The sequence below is a fragment of the Archocentrus centrarchus genome, chromosome 19, assembly GCF_007364275.1.
Source record: "Archocentrus centrarchus isolate MPI-CPG fArcCen1 chromosome 19, fArcCen1, whole genome shotgun sequence".
Lineage (NCBI taxonomy): Eukaryota > Metazoa > Chordata > Actinopteri > Cichliformes > Cichlidae > Archocentrus > Archocentrus centrarchus.
The window spans coordinates 8,667,747-8,681,959 of NC_044364.1; the positions used below are offsets into that span (position 1 = coordinate 8,667,747).

A 14,213-nucleotide genomic window follows, 5' to 3' on the forward strand; every position below is an offset into this window, starting at 1 on the left:
AAGACAAATTTTTTTCCTACAATTTGTTATCGTCATAATCGCACAGTCACAGCGAAAGATTTTCTTTACTCGTGGTTTAGTCTCGTTTGCTGTGCTCTTGAATGCACCGCACTGCACTTCAGTAGCCTATTGGTTGTGTTTAAGGAAAGGCGGGACTTAAATGTAAGCTCTATTGTGTGATTGGATGGGTGGTGCGTGACGGTCTTGGAAGTCGTTATCTCCTTGCTGTGTGCAAGTTTGAGACCGAAATCCAAAATATGGAGGAAACTAATGGTGAGTCGAAGTTACCAGTGAACAAAATTTGAATAGAATTTATTCGTAGGTACTTGCCGTTTTTCGGTTTTATATTAGTGTATCGTCATCCCGGAAGACGATAGCTGGCTGTTAATTTTAGCTAACTAATTAGCAGAAGCTAACCGGACGTTTTAGATTATGTCTGTCATTTGCTAACGTTAGGACCATAGACATATGTCTATGGTTAGGACATCGCGTCGCTCATCACCTTAGAGAAGTGAATGTTTATTATAAACAGATATAATTGGATAGTCACTATCTGCGACATTTCTCCCTAGTTGGGCGGTTCTCAACCCAGCAATGTCACAAGTTAAAGACTTCATGTATTTGTCTTTTCTGTTTTTTAAATTAGATGGAAATTTGTCCCAGGTCCGGCACGTTGTGTTGGTGCTGTCAGGGAAGGGAGGAGTGGGAAAGAGCACCATCACCACAGAGCTGGCCCTGGCTCTCAGGCATGCTGGGAAGAAGGTGAGCTCAGTCCAGACACCCTCTCTACTTTTAAGATCAAGCATATAGTTGGGGTTGGATCAGGTGACCTTGAACCCTCCCTTAGTTACACTGCAATAGGCCTAGGCTGCTAGAGGGGTTCCCATGATGAGTATTTCATCTTCACTCACCTCTTTTCATTCAAAATAATGTAACCATCTATCAGTGTTTATATTTTGTTTCATACAGCTGGCATGCAACTTATTTATGAACCACTGTGCTAATCAGGTTGGCATCCTCGACATTGACCTTTGTGGGCCCAGCATTCCTCACATGCTTAGCGTGGGCCGGCCTGACGTGCACCAGTGTGACTCAGGTTGGGTGCCAGTCTACACTGATACCCAGAAGAGCCTGGCCCTTATGTCCATTGGTTTCCTGTTGGAGGATCCGGATGAAGCTGTGGTGTGGAGGGGTCCCAAGAAAACAGGTATCTGCTCGACTGCTGGTGGCTCTAATCTGTCAAAGGTTGAATTTTACAAGACCTGTAAATGTGCAGTGTGGTATCTGGGCATCGAGACCTTAACAGCAGAACCTCTAATGACCTCTAAAATGTTTGTTTCTTCTACCCGTTATCTTCTCCATGTCTGCATGTCCTTTCCTTACAGCTTTAATTGGCCAGTTTGTGTCAGATGTAGCCTGGGGAGAGCTGGACGTGCTGCTGGTGGACACGCCGCCCGGGACGTCTGACGAGCATTTGGCTGTGCTAGAAAACCTTAAAAAACACAGAATGGATGGAGCCATTTTGGTCACCACCCCTCAGGTACATATCAGACTTTTAGACCCAACTTTACTTCTACTTCTTTACTTCTACTAGGTCAACAAAAAGCAGGGGAATAAGGGGAGGCATTACATTCAGCCATATGTGTGACATAGTAAGGCAAAAGAGGACACTGGGCATCACTGTGCCTCTGGTGTGTGGTATTTTATGCAAAGACCAAAATACACAGACATATATATTCCTATTATCAGGGTCATTAATACAGACAAAACTGATATGATGGACCACAGTAGTTTAATGTACACTAATAAATAAAAAAAAAAACCTTTCTGATGAATGACATTCTGAGTCAGCTGGTTATGTATTGATTATAGGCGGTATCCACAGGGGATGTTAGAAGAGAAATCACCTTCTGCAAGAAGACAGGTGTTCGGATTCTGGGCATCGTAGAAAACATGAGTGGCTTCGTTTGTCCACACTGCTCTGTGAGTGACTCTTTATGTTGTATGTTCTACTAAAAATGTACAAATTTCCAGACACTCATTTTAGTATGTAATCATTTACTTGCCAAACTATATATGATTTAGTTTAACCAGATTTAATCTGTTTTAGTCATTGCTCCTATTTATTTATTTTTTTAGGAGTGCAGTAACATATTCTCAAAGGGTGGTGGTGAAGAGCTGGCCAAACTGACCGGGTCTGTGTTTCTAGGTGAGAGTCACAGCTTGTAATGCTAGCGTGCAGCCACAAGGTGTCTCAGTGCACTATAAAAGAGCCTCACTCCTCACACCATTCATGATTCTGGAGACTTTTCCATCACTGCCGTGTTGCTCAGTCGATCCGGATGCTTTGTTGAAAGGAATGATGTATACTGGTAAATAAGCGTGACTCAAATGAATAGCTCTAACAATTTCTCCTGAGTGGGTATCTGCTTTGTGTGGAAATCAATGTTTTGAGTAATGATACAGTGTACTCTGTGGCAGTGAGACTATGCAGCCACATTTCATCAATGACTGATTTGATTTTCACTATAGACAGAGGGCTTTCAGGTAGGAGGAAGCTGTGATGTGTACTAAGTGTAAAAATGTGAACCTCATTTGGGTCATGTAGGATCAGTCATCTTCTCTGTCCACTCATTTCAGGTTCTGTGCCCTTGGATCCTCTTCTCAGCGCCAGTATAGAAGAGGGCAGAGACTTTGCACAGTCATTTCCTGACAGTGCCACCTTCAGTGCCATTAGCAGCATTTCTCAAACTTTGCTCAACAGCCTGCAAAGTGTTTGAGACATAAGTTTTGCTCAAAGTTGTCTCCATTTTTTCGGTGTATAACACAAAAGTGTCATGCAGAATTATTTTGTAGTCATGGAAGGTCTGTTGACTTCTTGTCCGTCATAGTTAAAGCCTTGTGTAAATATTTACTGATCATGCTGTCAGTCATTATCAGACTGGCACAGACTTTGTGCACAGCTGTCTGCTGAAGCTGCACATGTTGTGCTTTGAAGATTGTCATCTGAGTGCTGAATCTTTTTTTTGTATGCAATTGTCATAAAATGGTAAGCCATGCTGCCTGTAAAAACTTCAAATGTCAGTAAAATACCAAGTACTGAAAACACTGCAGTTTGTGTGGTTGGAAACAAGTCAACTCTAAGTTGGAATCTTTAATTCAGTTGTGAAAACATTCATGTCGACACAGGATAAATTCATTACCAATGGTAGTACAGGTTTGTTGATTGGTGCTTCAGTAAAATGTGTCAGCAGCAGTTCAATTTTCAGAAAACAGACTTCAGCTCAAATTGGTCCTTACAGGAAACTAGGTCAAACTTGCATACTAATCTCACTGGATTCTTGCATCCTGCAAACATGATCCCTACTCTCATTTAAAATCTTATTTGTGCGCAAATACATGCACATAATTATTGATCTGGATCACAACTTCTGAATATAGTCTGCTGTTCAGGTTCAAAATTCCAACAGCAACAGAGCACTGAAACCCATGCAGGATTTTTATGGCTGGAATGTGAAAGAGATGAAGTACAGCCACGGATGCAGGGGGGGGGTGAATAAGATGGAGGAGATGAAGTGTGGAAATTACACTTGTGAGACCCAACACAGGGCACACACACACCTTTAATGCAAACAGCAGTACTACAGGAAAAAACACTGAAGTTTGAGAATGTTCGCATAATGATTAGAATACAGCTACACAAAACTCCCACTCCACCAGCAACATACTAAAGGCAATCTTAATTAAACCAAGAATTACATCCAGAGGAATTCCAACCACTTATCACAATTAACCCACAGTGCATTAAATCTAGATATTTATAGGTCTATATATATATATTTATATGTATATATCCTGGGGAATTGATACTTTTGTTGCAATAAACAATTCAAAGAACAATTTCTTATAAATAAAATCAGTGGGAAAAAAAAAGAAAAAAATTCTTTAGTCCATACACATTTCTCTTTACAAATAGATCCTCAAGATTAATGCAGGAATTGTGTCAACTCCCAGGCTGATACGGGAGGAGTGAGGGAAAAGAAAAGAAAAGAAAAAAAAAAAAAAGAAGCTGTGTGGCCCTTTGGTCAGCTCTCTAAGACCAGAGGCCAAGCTGCCCAGGCTGGCCTCAAAGCCTGAAATAAGTGGAGGGAGGAAAGGAATCTTCATCATACAGTTGTTTTTAAACACACGCACACACACCCACACGAGACAGACAAATCACTACAGTGCGCATTTACAAGTTGACTATCAAATTGGGACGACTGTACACATTGTTGATAAGACCATATTTATGAAGCCATTTTAATTGATTTTTTTTTTTTTTTTTTTTTACCCTCCCTGCTGCCATCACTTTCATCTTGCGTGCTAGAAATACCCCACACCGCCCCCCTTTAATTTTTACACTTTTTCCTCCTCCAGCAGCAACATTAAGGACTGATCTTATAGTTGAGATGTTTGGTGTTTTAATGCGTGGAGAGGATGAGAGCAACAATGAGCCCATAGAGACCCAAGACCTCAGCAAAAATCAAGATGAGGATCATGCCCACGAAAAGCCTCGGCTGTTGAGCTGTGCCCCTCACACCCGCGTCGCCAACAATGCCAATCGCAAAGCCTGCTGCCAGCCCGCTCAGGCCCACGCTCAGCCCAGCACCAAGCTGGAGGAAACTCCTGCACACGCAAAGAGAGAGAGAGAGACACACTGATCAGCACAAAGATGCTGCTTTAACCTTTGATGTCAAAATGAGTCAGAGCATCTTTAAGATTCATGTAACTGATCACAGCCTGTAATGCAAGAACATAAAGGGTGGTCTTTGATACAAGTCTAAACCCCTGACAAGCAGTTGGATGTTTGAGTTCTCCAACACCTGCAACCAGTCTCCAACTTTTTAGCTAATCACTAACTTCTGCTCATTTTCCATTACCAACATTTTAATCCTATTCCCCCAGTTACTGAGTCATGAGTATGGTCACTCTGTTTATGTCAGTTCAACAGTTTGACTCATTCACATTTTTCAATTAACATACACAACTTACAACAAGGGATTAGACAGTCCAGACACATTTAGAGCAGGAAGAAGTTTTAGAGTAAAAGCCATTTTGAAATCCTTTTTTAACTTAATAGCTGTTTGACAGCATGTGGTGCTCATCTCAACATTATTTCACATTTCCATGGTGCATTAACCAAAGTGACGAGAATGTTACTCAGTGAAATGCCCAAAACCACCACTTTTACACATTTTAAAATAAGAAAATTAAGAATAAATGATTAACTTTGCTGGTAAGGCTCTCTGACGCAGGTAGATGAATCATAGATCTTTAGAACAGACGAATACATTTAATAAATATTTTTATTTTAATTTAATGAAGACACCACTCTCTGGATATTAAACTATACTGGATATTGCCAACCTATAAAAGTTAAATTAAAATTCAGCATGGTACTTTCTAATATACAATATACACACACACACACACCTATTGCTTTTGAATACCCATTTTGACTTTTCTAATAAGAACCCACAGTTGCACTGCTGTCAATTTTGCATGTCAAGAAAGTTTCCTTAAACAAGTTTGTAGTTAAAAAGATTTTTGAAATTCTTTGTCTTTTGAGGAAAAATGTATAAACGTGTGAGGGCTCTTATGGGCTAACCAGGGGGAAAAAATGGCCATAATAGCAGAGACTCCTACTTAGTGCTAAAAAACAAAATGTTTTTTTTAAAATGTGTGAAACTGTTAGTGATGCACCAATTGTTTGACTGGCTGATAAACCACAAACATATCTGACTCACCACAACCTGTCCTGAAGTAAAGGATGTACCAGGCTGCATTACAACACTAACAGACTATAGCCTGTATTCTGCCTGTGTAGCATTGCACAGGAGTGACGTCAGCACCAACTAGAGTGTGATGTGTAGTTACAGACTGATTAACATGCAAGTCGACTTGGGACCCGCTCACTGGCCTAGAGACCTATCAGCAACCACAGGTCGCTAGGCCAGTGAGTGGTTGATGAATGGTTGTTGGCAGTCACTAGGTGAAATTAGTAGCAAAGAGGTCTACGGTCCTGGACCGAAAACCTTGACTGATTTGGTGACACAAACCATAATCAGTTACTTTTTCAAGTTTCACAACTGCTCAGAGTAGTTGGTAAATGTTTGCAGACAAGTCTGCATAATCCATACAAATTATGGACAAATTTAGCCACCTGCTAGTCACCAAAGCAGTCATGAGGTGATTTTTGGTGCAAACCCTCTTTGCAACTGATTTCACCTAGTGTCTGCCAGCAACCACTCATCAGTTCGTTGGGGAAAACATTCTTTTCCTAGTGACCGGAGGTTGCCATGAGGTCATTGACTGTCTCTACACCCGTGTGACTGGGGCCTTAGAGAAGAAGGGATGCAGTGCACTTGACTTTTGAGAGTGATCCTGTAAGGACTGTGTATGTTTTCATTTATATTTCAGAAAAAAAAAAAAAAAAACTGAATTGGCCCATAAGCAGAACAGGCAGGTCAGCCTTTACAAAAAAGGCAAATGCAGCATCTGTAAGGAAAAACAAAACAAAAAGGTCAGTTAAACTCACTTGTAAAGGGACTGGTTCTCTCTGGTGTTGTTGGCAATCAGCACTGCTACTACCAAGCCATAAATGGCTATGATACCCGCCATGACCACCGGGATAATTGACTTCATGATGAGCTCCGGCCTCATCACAGACATGGCAGCAATACCTGTACCACTCTTGGCTGTGCCATAGGCTGCTCCCAAGGCTGCAAGGAATGACAGAAGACCACTAGTTAAATAAATGACAGAAAACTACAGTACACAAACTACAATGCACAGGTTACAATGGGTTGGCAAACAGATGACAGAAACCGGGAGGCACAGCTGAATAATTAAGCAGAAGTGAAATAAGGGATTGAGCCATGACAAAGCTGTTACAGTTTCTGTTCCCTTTAAAAATCCAACATGGTTCCACTTGGGAAATTCTCCTTACTTTCAAATGGAAATTAATTTTTTTCCCCATCCTACAAGTACAAATTGTAAAAATACATATTTGGTTGCACACAGTTTGTCTCATTCAGCCATTGTAATTTCAGAAATAGCTCAGTGAGACAGCTGCTGAGTTGTATATCACGCTCTGAAGAACTAGTTGTGGGCTTCAGCACACAAAAACCTGCAGTTAAAAAAATAAATAAAAATTATACCAGAGACAGTACCAGTGGGACAAGCATTTCACAGCCCTGCAACATCTGCTGTGTACCATCTCTATCCTCTAAGTCTTGTAAATTAATGGGAGCAGTGGAGAACAAAAAGCTTCATCAGCTAGTTTGCCTCTGCCGAACTATGACCCTTAGAACAGTGTCTCACACACAATCAAGTCTGGCAGCAGGAGAAGAGTAAATGAGAAAATTCAATAATTGCCCAGATCCAAAATTACCATCCATTGACAAGTCGTGATTCTGCTCGACAAAGGACGCAAAAGTGACTTTTACAACATCAAAGTCTGAGTGTGGAATCAAGAATTGGAGACAGGCTGGTTTGACAAGGTTTCTTCTGTCTAAGATGTGTACAAATTGGTGCATTAATGCAAACCTGTTCATTGACTTCTTCACACAGCAAAAGCATATAAAGAGCTCTGAGATGGCACTGACCATACAATGTAGTGTGTGTGTATATTGTATATAGTTACACACTACACTGTATGATCTATTGTTTTGGCAATGTTTCCACTACACACATTCACATTTATTCGAGACTTTTTCCCCATTTTCACAATTTATCAATGTTACTAAATATAGCCCCTCTGCTCAACTCTAGTTGTTATCATGTCTTATGAATGGATGTCAAAATGGCTACATAATAACTGGTAAGTCCCATGTATTTAAACATTTGGGAAGAGAATTAAAAAAAAAAAAAAACCCCACAAATCTGCAGCCTCTCATTTATGGTGCTATAACATTAGGCTGACCTTGTCATAATAGTGGTATGAAAGCAAACACCCTGACAATGTCATTTTCTTGGCTCTTCATAGGCACCACGCTGCTGATTAAATCAGATCTCTTGTGAGATCATCTTTGGAGGAAGCCTTGTGAACACAGCCCAGGGTGTCCTGGACCCTGGAGATAATTCTGGTTAGCTAGAATAAACCTAGCTGTGGATTTTCTGGTAAACAGATCCAGAGAGACAGACAGGAAGATTCAGGCCAATCATCAAATGTGCACATGGCAGCCAGCCACGCTCCCCACTACTTATATTGATTTATCATCAGACCGATGCTACCACTGGAAGTTAAATCACTCCTGCCCATTTGAGATTGGTTCAAGTATGACTGGACACTGACAAAAAGGGAAAGATATATGGTCTTACTTTTCATTTAGACTTTGAGATACACTAAACTTTCAGCTGTTTTTTTAAATTTCTTGAATCAGTCATGATGCCCAATGCAGCGCTTCACTGTAAAAACTTAGATATTAGGTATATTTAAAATGTTTTCCCCCAAAGTGAACCTTGTGGTTTACCTATACAAAATGACTGCAGAGCAACATGCTGAGACACTTCAGCCTTCATCTTTTTTTTTTTTTTTTTTAAAAGCATTCAGTCATCCATTAGCATTGAGTTTAATACGTTAATGTCAGTAATGTAATCCCTTGAATATTCTTTCTTGGTATGCTTAGCTTCACTCAAGTGTGACAGGTGAGGGCTGATAAACACTCTTATTCTGTCCCGATGATTAAAAGTTTGATGTGTGGCAGAATGGTTTCTGCACTAGTGTGGAGGCAAAACCTCTGGGTTTTAATCCTAATCCCCTAAGCTTAGGTACAGAGCTCCCCCCCCCCCCCCCGCCCGCCCCTTCCCTGCAGAATATTTGATGTATGGGACGCCCTCGTGACGTCTTGTGATGTCAGAGCAGGAGGTGCCTGCAGCCAGGGATGATCCTGCATGCAAAATGCCCACGCAGCAGACAGTCAATCGGTCTACTGTGGATGCAGATAAATGGGGAAGCACTGGCTTTAAAGAAAAAAAATTCAAGATGAGGAAAAAACACTGTTTCTTCACTGTTGAAAACCGTTATCCAGTCTTAGAAAACAGCATTTCTAGCTGCAATGTGTAAAGAAACAAGGCTGGTTGTGAAAACCGACTCTCGCTGCATCAGAAAGCTTGAAGGGATGTCTAAAGCCCATATATGTGCCATGACAATTCTCTCTCCACTGAAGACTGAGAGAAAGACACCAAATGTTAAAGTCAAACAACCACAAATCACTATTTAAGAGTAGCTAACCATTTAAAAAAAACAAAAACAAAAAATTTCAAGCTTTTGTACTGGGAACATGGGGGTCCATAATGCAAAGGAAATGGATTCAGGTCAGTCACTGCAGAGAAAAAGAAGCAGTTTCAAGAAGTGAATATGCCCATCCATGTCCATCACCACAATGAGTAGGTTTATCAATCAGGGTATAAATCAACATTTTATTTTTACTGGTTTGGCAGGAAGAAACATGTACTGTAATGATTTAGGTAGAAGAAACAGAATAGAAGCAAAGCCATCAACACCCTGTGAGTGTCACCTTTTTGAGTCAATCCCAAAAAGTAGTTCTCACAACATCACCAGACTACTAAAAAAAAAAAAAAATGCAACATCGCCTGCAAACTGCAGTGATTGTTCTCACAGAAGCACAGGCTACAATTTCATGTCAATAACATGGTGAACCAGGCTTCAGCTTTGAACAGTCTTACACCAAGTGTCCATGTTCATCACACCGCTCATCTCATCTTTATGTAAGCTACTCTGCTGGGCAATTTCCCAGTTGTCACTACCTCACCACCACAAACTAGTACCAGTTAGGCTACCAGATTTCATAGAAACTTCCATAGCACTTGAAATCAAGATGAAATTGATTTATGGGGATTATCAAGTCTGAAAGTGCTCATCCTGCATGGATCTTCAACCATCTTGTGATGCTTTGCTGTGTTTTATTTTTGATGCATTATTATTTTTATAATATATAGTAACTTTATCAATTAGTTGCTTGGTGGTTTTACATCTGCACTGCTCCAGTTAACTTGGTCAATGTGAACATTTTTTGTGGTGTGGAATAATTTTACTGTAATTTGGTGCCTACACTGGATTAAAGGGAGAGAAATACTAAACTAGTAAAGAGTCTATAAAACAAATATGACCGGGGGGGGGGGGGGGGGGGGGGGGGGGGGGCAGGTATCAAAGTTCACTTTTTATATCATTTCCCACCTTAAACCCCTGAAACAATTAGTGTTAAAGCTGATTCAAAGCTTTGTGCTTTTATTTAATTCAATTCCCTGTCGACTTGTCAACTTCAAAATTTTAAGTTAACATGTAAGAAGATCAGTACCCAGAAGGTATTTCCAAGTCAGAAGTCTCATCATGTGATGATCATGTGATCTTGTGTCACTCCTTAGAGCAATAAGGAAGTTAACCAGCTGATCCTGATTTCTAGTGCTCACAATTGTTAGCATGTTTTCAACTATATAATTTTAAACAACACACCGTGGGCTCAAACTGTTTACGTAGCACGACAAAAAATTAACAAAAAAAAACAAAAAAAACAAAAACAGTTATGAGTTTAACTTTCAAGAATTGCATGCTTTCCTATACAACTCCTAGTATAACCTATTATTTAACACCCTTTATGCAGCAGTGTTGCGTTTTCCAGGAAAGATGGCAATCAACCCAACATGCCTCCACCTAAAAGAAGCAAAAAGGCTGTGTGGGGGGATGAATGGTAGCACAATTTATGTTGACAATGATGCTTTACTTAAACAGGTATTCCCACGATCATATGTTAGCATCACTTCCTATCTCGAGCTTTCGCTTTAGTAAGACACAGGCTAATGCCAAAGCTAACTTTTGTAGTCGTCATCAGCTAGCTAACTAGCTTTGAGTGGTCTTCGCTGTCTGACGTTGAAGCGGAAAAGCTAGTTGTGATAGTTGTATTAACTAAGACTAAACTTAATGATTCACTGCTTAACTAAACATTGGCATGTTAAGAATAAACCAAAGTTACTGGCTGCCCTTGCTAAACCCTAAATAACCGACAGTTCAAGATTGGCTTTGCGACGACAGCCAGGCTAGCGGGTGGCTCACACATCCAGCCTTGAAAGAAGCACTTTGTTCAGATCACCGCACAGGAAGACATGCACACAAAGATTAAGCAGCAAAAGCAAACAGCAGAGCACCACTGGTGAAATAACAGCGTATACTTATATATGTGAGAAGCAATCCTTTGATAATTACCGCTGAACACCATAGCAGCAGAGGCGCCCATCACTGCGAAGAACGGAGAGTACTCGGGGCCTTCGGCAGCCATTCTTTCTCACGCAAGACCGTTAAAAAATAAACTAAATATACAAAATTAATATTATTTGGTGAGTCAAAAGGCGCACTTCACGAAACCTGTCGAAGGCCACGGGCTTGAAATGCTGAACCTACTATAGCAGGAAGCAACCTTGCGGGGAGCTAACCTAACAGTGTAAACGGAACAGTCACGACTCCTGCGATAAATACCCGGCGCAGCACTTACAAAATGGCGAAGCGGAAAATATCACCTGACCGGCCGTACGGACAAAGCCTATCACTGACTGGGTGTATGTGTTGGGGGAGGGGAGGGGAGGGTGTGTGTGCAGTAAAAAAGAAAAAAAGTTGATTAATGATTCACTGCTCGACACAAAGTGTTTACGAAAGAAAATGTATTGATTTAAAGTGATAGATGAATGACGTAGTCTGTCAAAGAGAGTGCGTTAAGTTTTTGCTCTTCTTTTTTTTTTTTTCCTTTTTCTGAAGGTCACCCCTATTATGCATCATTTTGGTGTGTTCCGCTGCAGGCTTTCCCTTTAGATATCTACGTTTAATTCCCCCTGAAGAATGAGGACGAAATGATGAGTGTAAGCAAGGGTGTGTGGAGTGGGTGTTTATCCCCTTTCACATATATTTTTCTAGTTGCTACACCTTGCACTAGGGCTCAGACCATTCAGCAGCAGAAGGTGGTTTACAGTCAGCTGTGATATGCAGCAATGTGCCACATAACAGTGAGAGAAATTGAGATAGTGACTGAGTATTTGGGGGTGCTGGGGGAGGGGGTCATGAGAGCTGGGACCCTGTGGTGAGATGAAGAAGGTCTGCATGTGTGACTCAGAGAGAGCTTGTGCAGTCCCCATTCCTCCTCCTCTGCCTCTTCTCTCAACCATCCCTCTACCCTGCTCCCTCTGCATTGCCTAGTCAAGTCAGCACTACATGCAGGACCCCTCCCCCAGTGTAACTGTTAAAGCCCCATGACTCGTGATGCAATTTCTCCACAAGCACCACAGGCCTCCTTCCTTTCAATCATTTTACTCGACCAGCATCTTACCCCGGCTGCCAAGGCTGGTTTATTAAACAAGAGCGGAAGCGATGAGGCTGGTGTGTGTGTGTGTGTGTGGTGATTATGGTGTTCATACTCTCCATGTAATATGATAGCTGCACCATTGTTTCCTGTTTGTTTTGGGTAAATGGTAATGGATGTTTTGTAAGGAGAGCATACTCTATAATTTGATGGCTGGTCTCTAAAATGACTTTTAAGGAAGGGAAAGAGGGAACCATGAGAAGTTCTCACAAGGGCATGATGTAATAGATGCTCTCCAACATTTACTAATTGTTGGTGCATACTATGATTTTAGATGTAGACATCCTACATCTTTCAGTGATTCTGCTCATCCCATAGATAACATATTATCAAGATAGACTTATGCAGTTCTTCTCTGTGTAAGGATTGCCCAATACATGAAGGATGACGCTGAGCTTCCGAGTGTTAACAAAGCATAGCCTGTCTTTCATTCTGACTGGGAAAAGGAACTCAGCCATTTTCATTACCTTTGCTTTCCTGTGACATTAAGCAGAAGATTTATATAAGAAGAAAAAAAAAACCTTGAAACCAAAAGTCACAATTTTGAACATTTTGACAGATTCTAAGAAGAGCCCCTCCTATTTTTTTTCCAGTACCAGCTCTGCAATATTCAGCTGTTAAATCAAATCAATATTCATTGGGACCTCCTAAGCCTGTGTCTTCATCCCCTTCTCACATGCCCTTCGTAGCTGAGTGGCAGTCAAGGAAAGACCCATCTCACTGTATGGTTTAACACTTAAGCATCTTATTCCTCGAGGTTGAGAAGCATAGTTTTCAAGGAGATACGCCAGACCAGCACCCAAAGCAGCAGCTAAAAATAGATGTGCATGTGTGATTAGCAGAGTGTGAATGCTGAATGGAGAGCGCAGCCCTGGTGAGACAGTCAATTCTGTTTACTGTAAAGAAGAAATTACTCCACTGCTTTGCCATTTAAGATGCTGCATCTCTGCAGATACATTACACCGAGGCGAGCGGAGACACTGGAAATCGGCTCACGCTTTTATACGGCTGCACTGACATCGATTGCTTGCATACTGACACGTTAAATGAAATGTCTGAAATATATCCGAGTGCATCAGTTTCTATAGCTGTCAATCGCTGGATATGTATGACCCAAATACAGTGGGTTCAGTTTCTCTGCTAGGTTTGATTGAAATCTGACAGGGGCTTCTATGAATTGAATTCTGGAGTGTAGCTCACTACTAAGATATATATTTTAACTATATCTGACTCATATCTGCTTAATATTTTCCAGTCATGCAGTTTAAGTGTCAGCTTCCACAAAAAGAGAGACGCACAAGACAGCCAAACAAAAATAGATGCGGTGCATGAAGACGTGTCTGAGCAATTTGTCATTCTTTGTAGTTTAGAGCTGGGCTTTTCCTACAGATTGATATGCAATTTGCAACAATGTTTTAGTATCACAGCTCTATCAGTGTTTTTTCTTTTTAAGATTAGTGTGGTTTGAGGTGCATGGAAGGCATAAAAATCACTGTGATATGGCTTTCAATACACTGTAACACTTGTACAACTTTGCAGTCAATTGAGAAAAGACTAACTGAAAGTAACCACTGGGAGTACAGAGCAAACAAGACAGCAGATGGTCAGCTGACCTTAAAAGGCATGTGGTACATTTCTGTGAAAGTCAGAAGAAAATGGAACCCTCTCTTTGCAGCAACAGATGTGATAGATTTGAAAGTAAAGAACTCTGGACAATGTCAGGAGACTCCAGGAGAGAGCTGCATCTTCTCATTTGTTTCCACACTGCAGCAGATGGTCCACTTTAGAACTGCTCTCAATACT

The 14,213-nt window shown here is 41.0% G+C and overlaps 2 protein-coding genes across 2 annotated transcripts; one reads left to right on the forward strand and one right to left on the reverse strand.

The window, feature by feature from the left end:
* The first annotated feature begins 188 nt into the window (after nt 1–188).
* Nucleotides 189–3,080, forward strand: nubp2 (nucleotide binding protein 2 (MinD homolog, E. coli)). The gene is made up of 7 exons (XM_030755178.1): nt 189–273; nt 647–762; nt 1,009–1,207; nt 1,386–1,540; nt 1,873–1,983; nt 2,140–2,209; nt 2,641–3,080. The coding sequence occupies exons 1-7, from the start codon at nt 258–260 to the stop codon at nt 2,778–2,780; spliced, it is 807 nt and encodes a 268-aa protein (XP_030611038.1). The 5' UTR covers nt 189–257; the 3' UTR covers nt 2,781–3,080.
* A 61-nt stretch (nt 3,081–3,141) lies between these two features.
* atp6v0cb (ATPase H+ transporting V0 subunit cb) lies at nt 3,142–11,569 on the reverse strand. Its single transcript, XM_030754643.1, has 3 exons — nt 11,267–11,569; nt 6,581–6,764; nt 3,142–4,668 (listed from the first exon to the last, which is right to left on the reverse strand). The coding sequence occupies exons 1-3, from the start codon at nt 11,337–11,339 to the stop codon at nt 4,464–4,466; spliced, it is 462 nt and encodes a 153-aa protein (XP_030610503.1). The 5' UTR covers nt 11,340–11,569; the 3' UTR covers nt 3,142–4,463.
* Nucleotides 11,570–14,213: the final 2,644 nt, after the last annotated feature.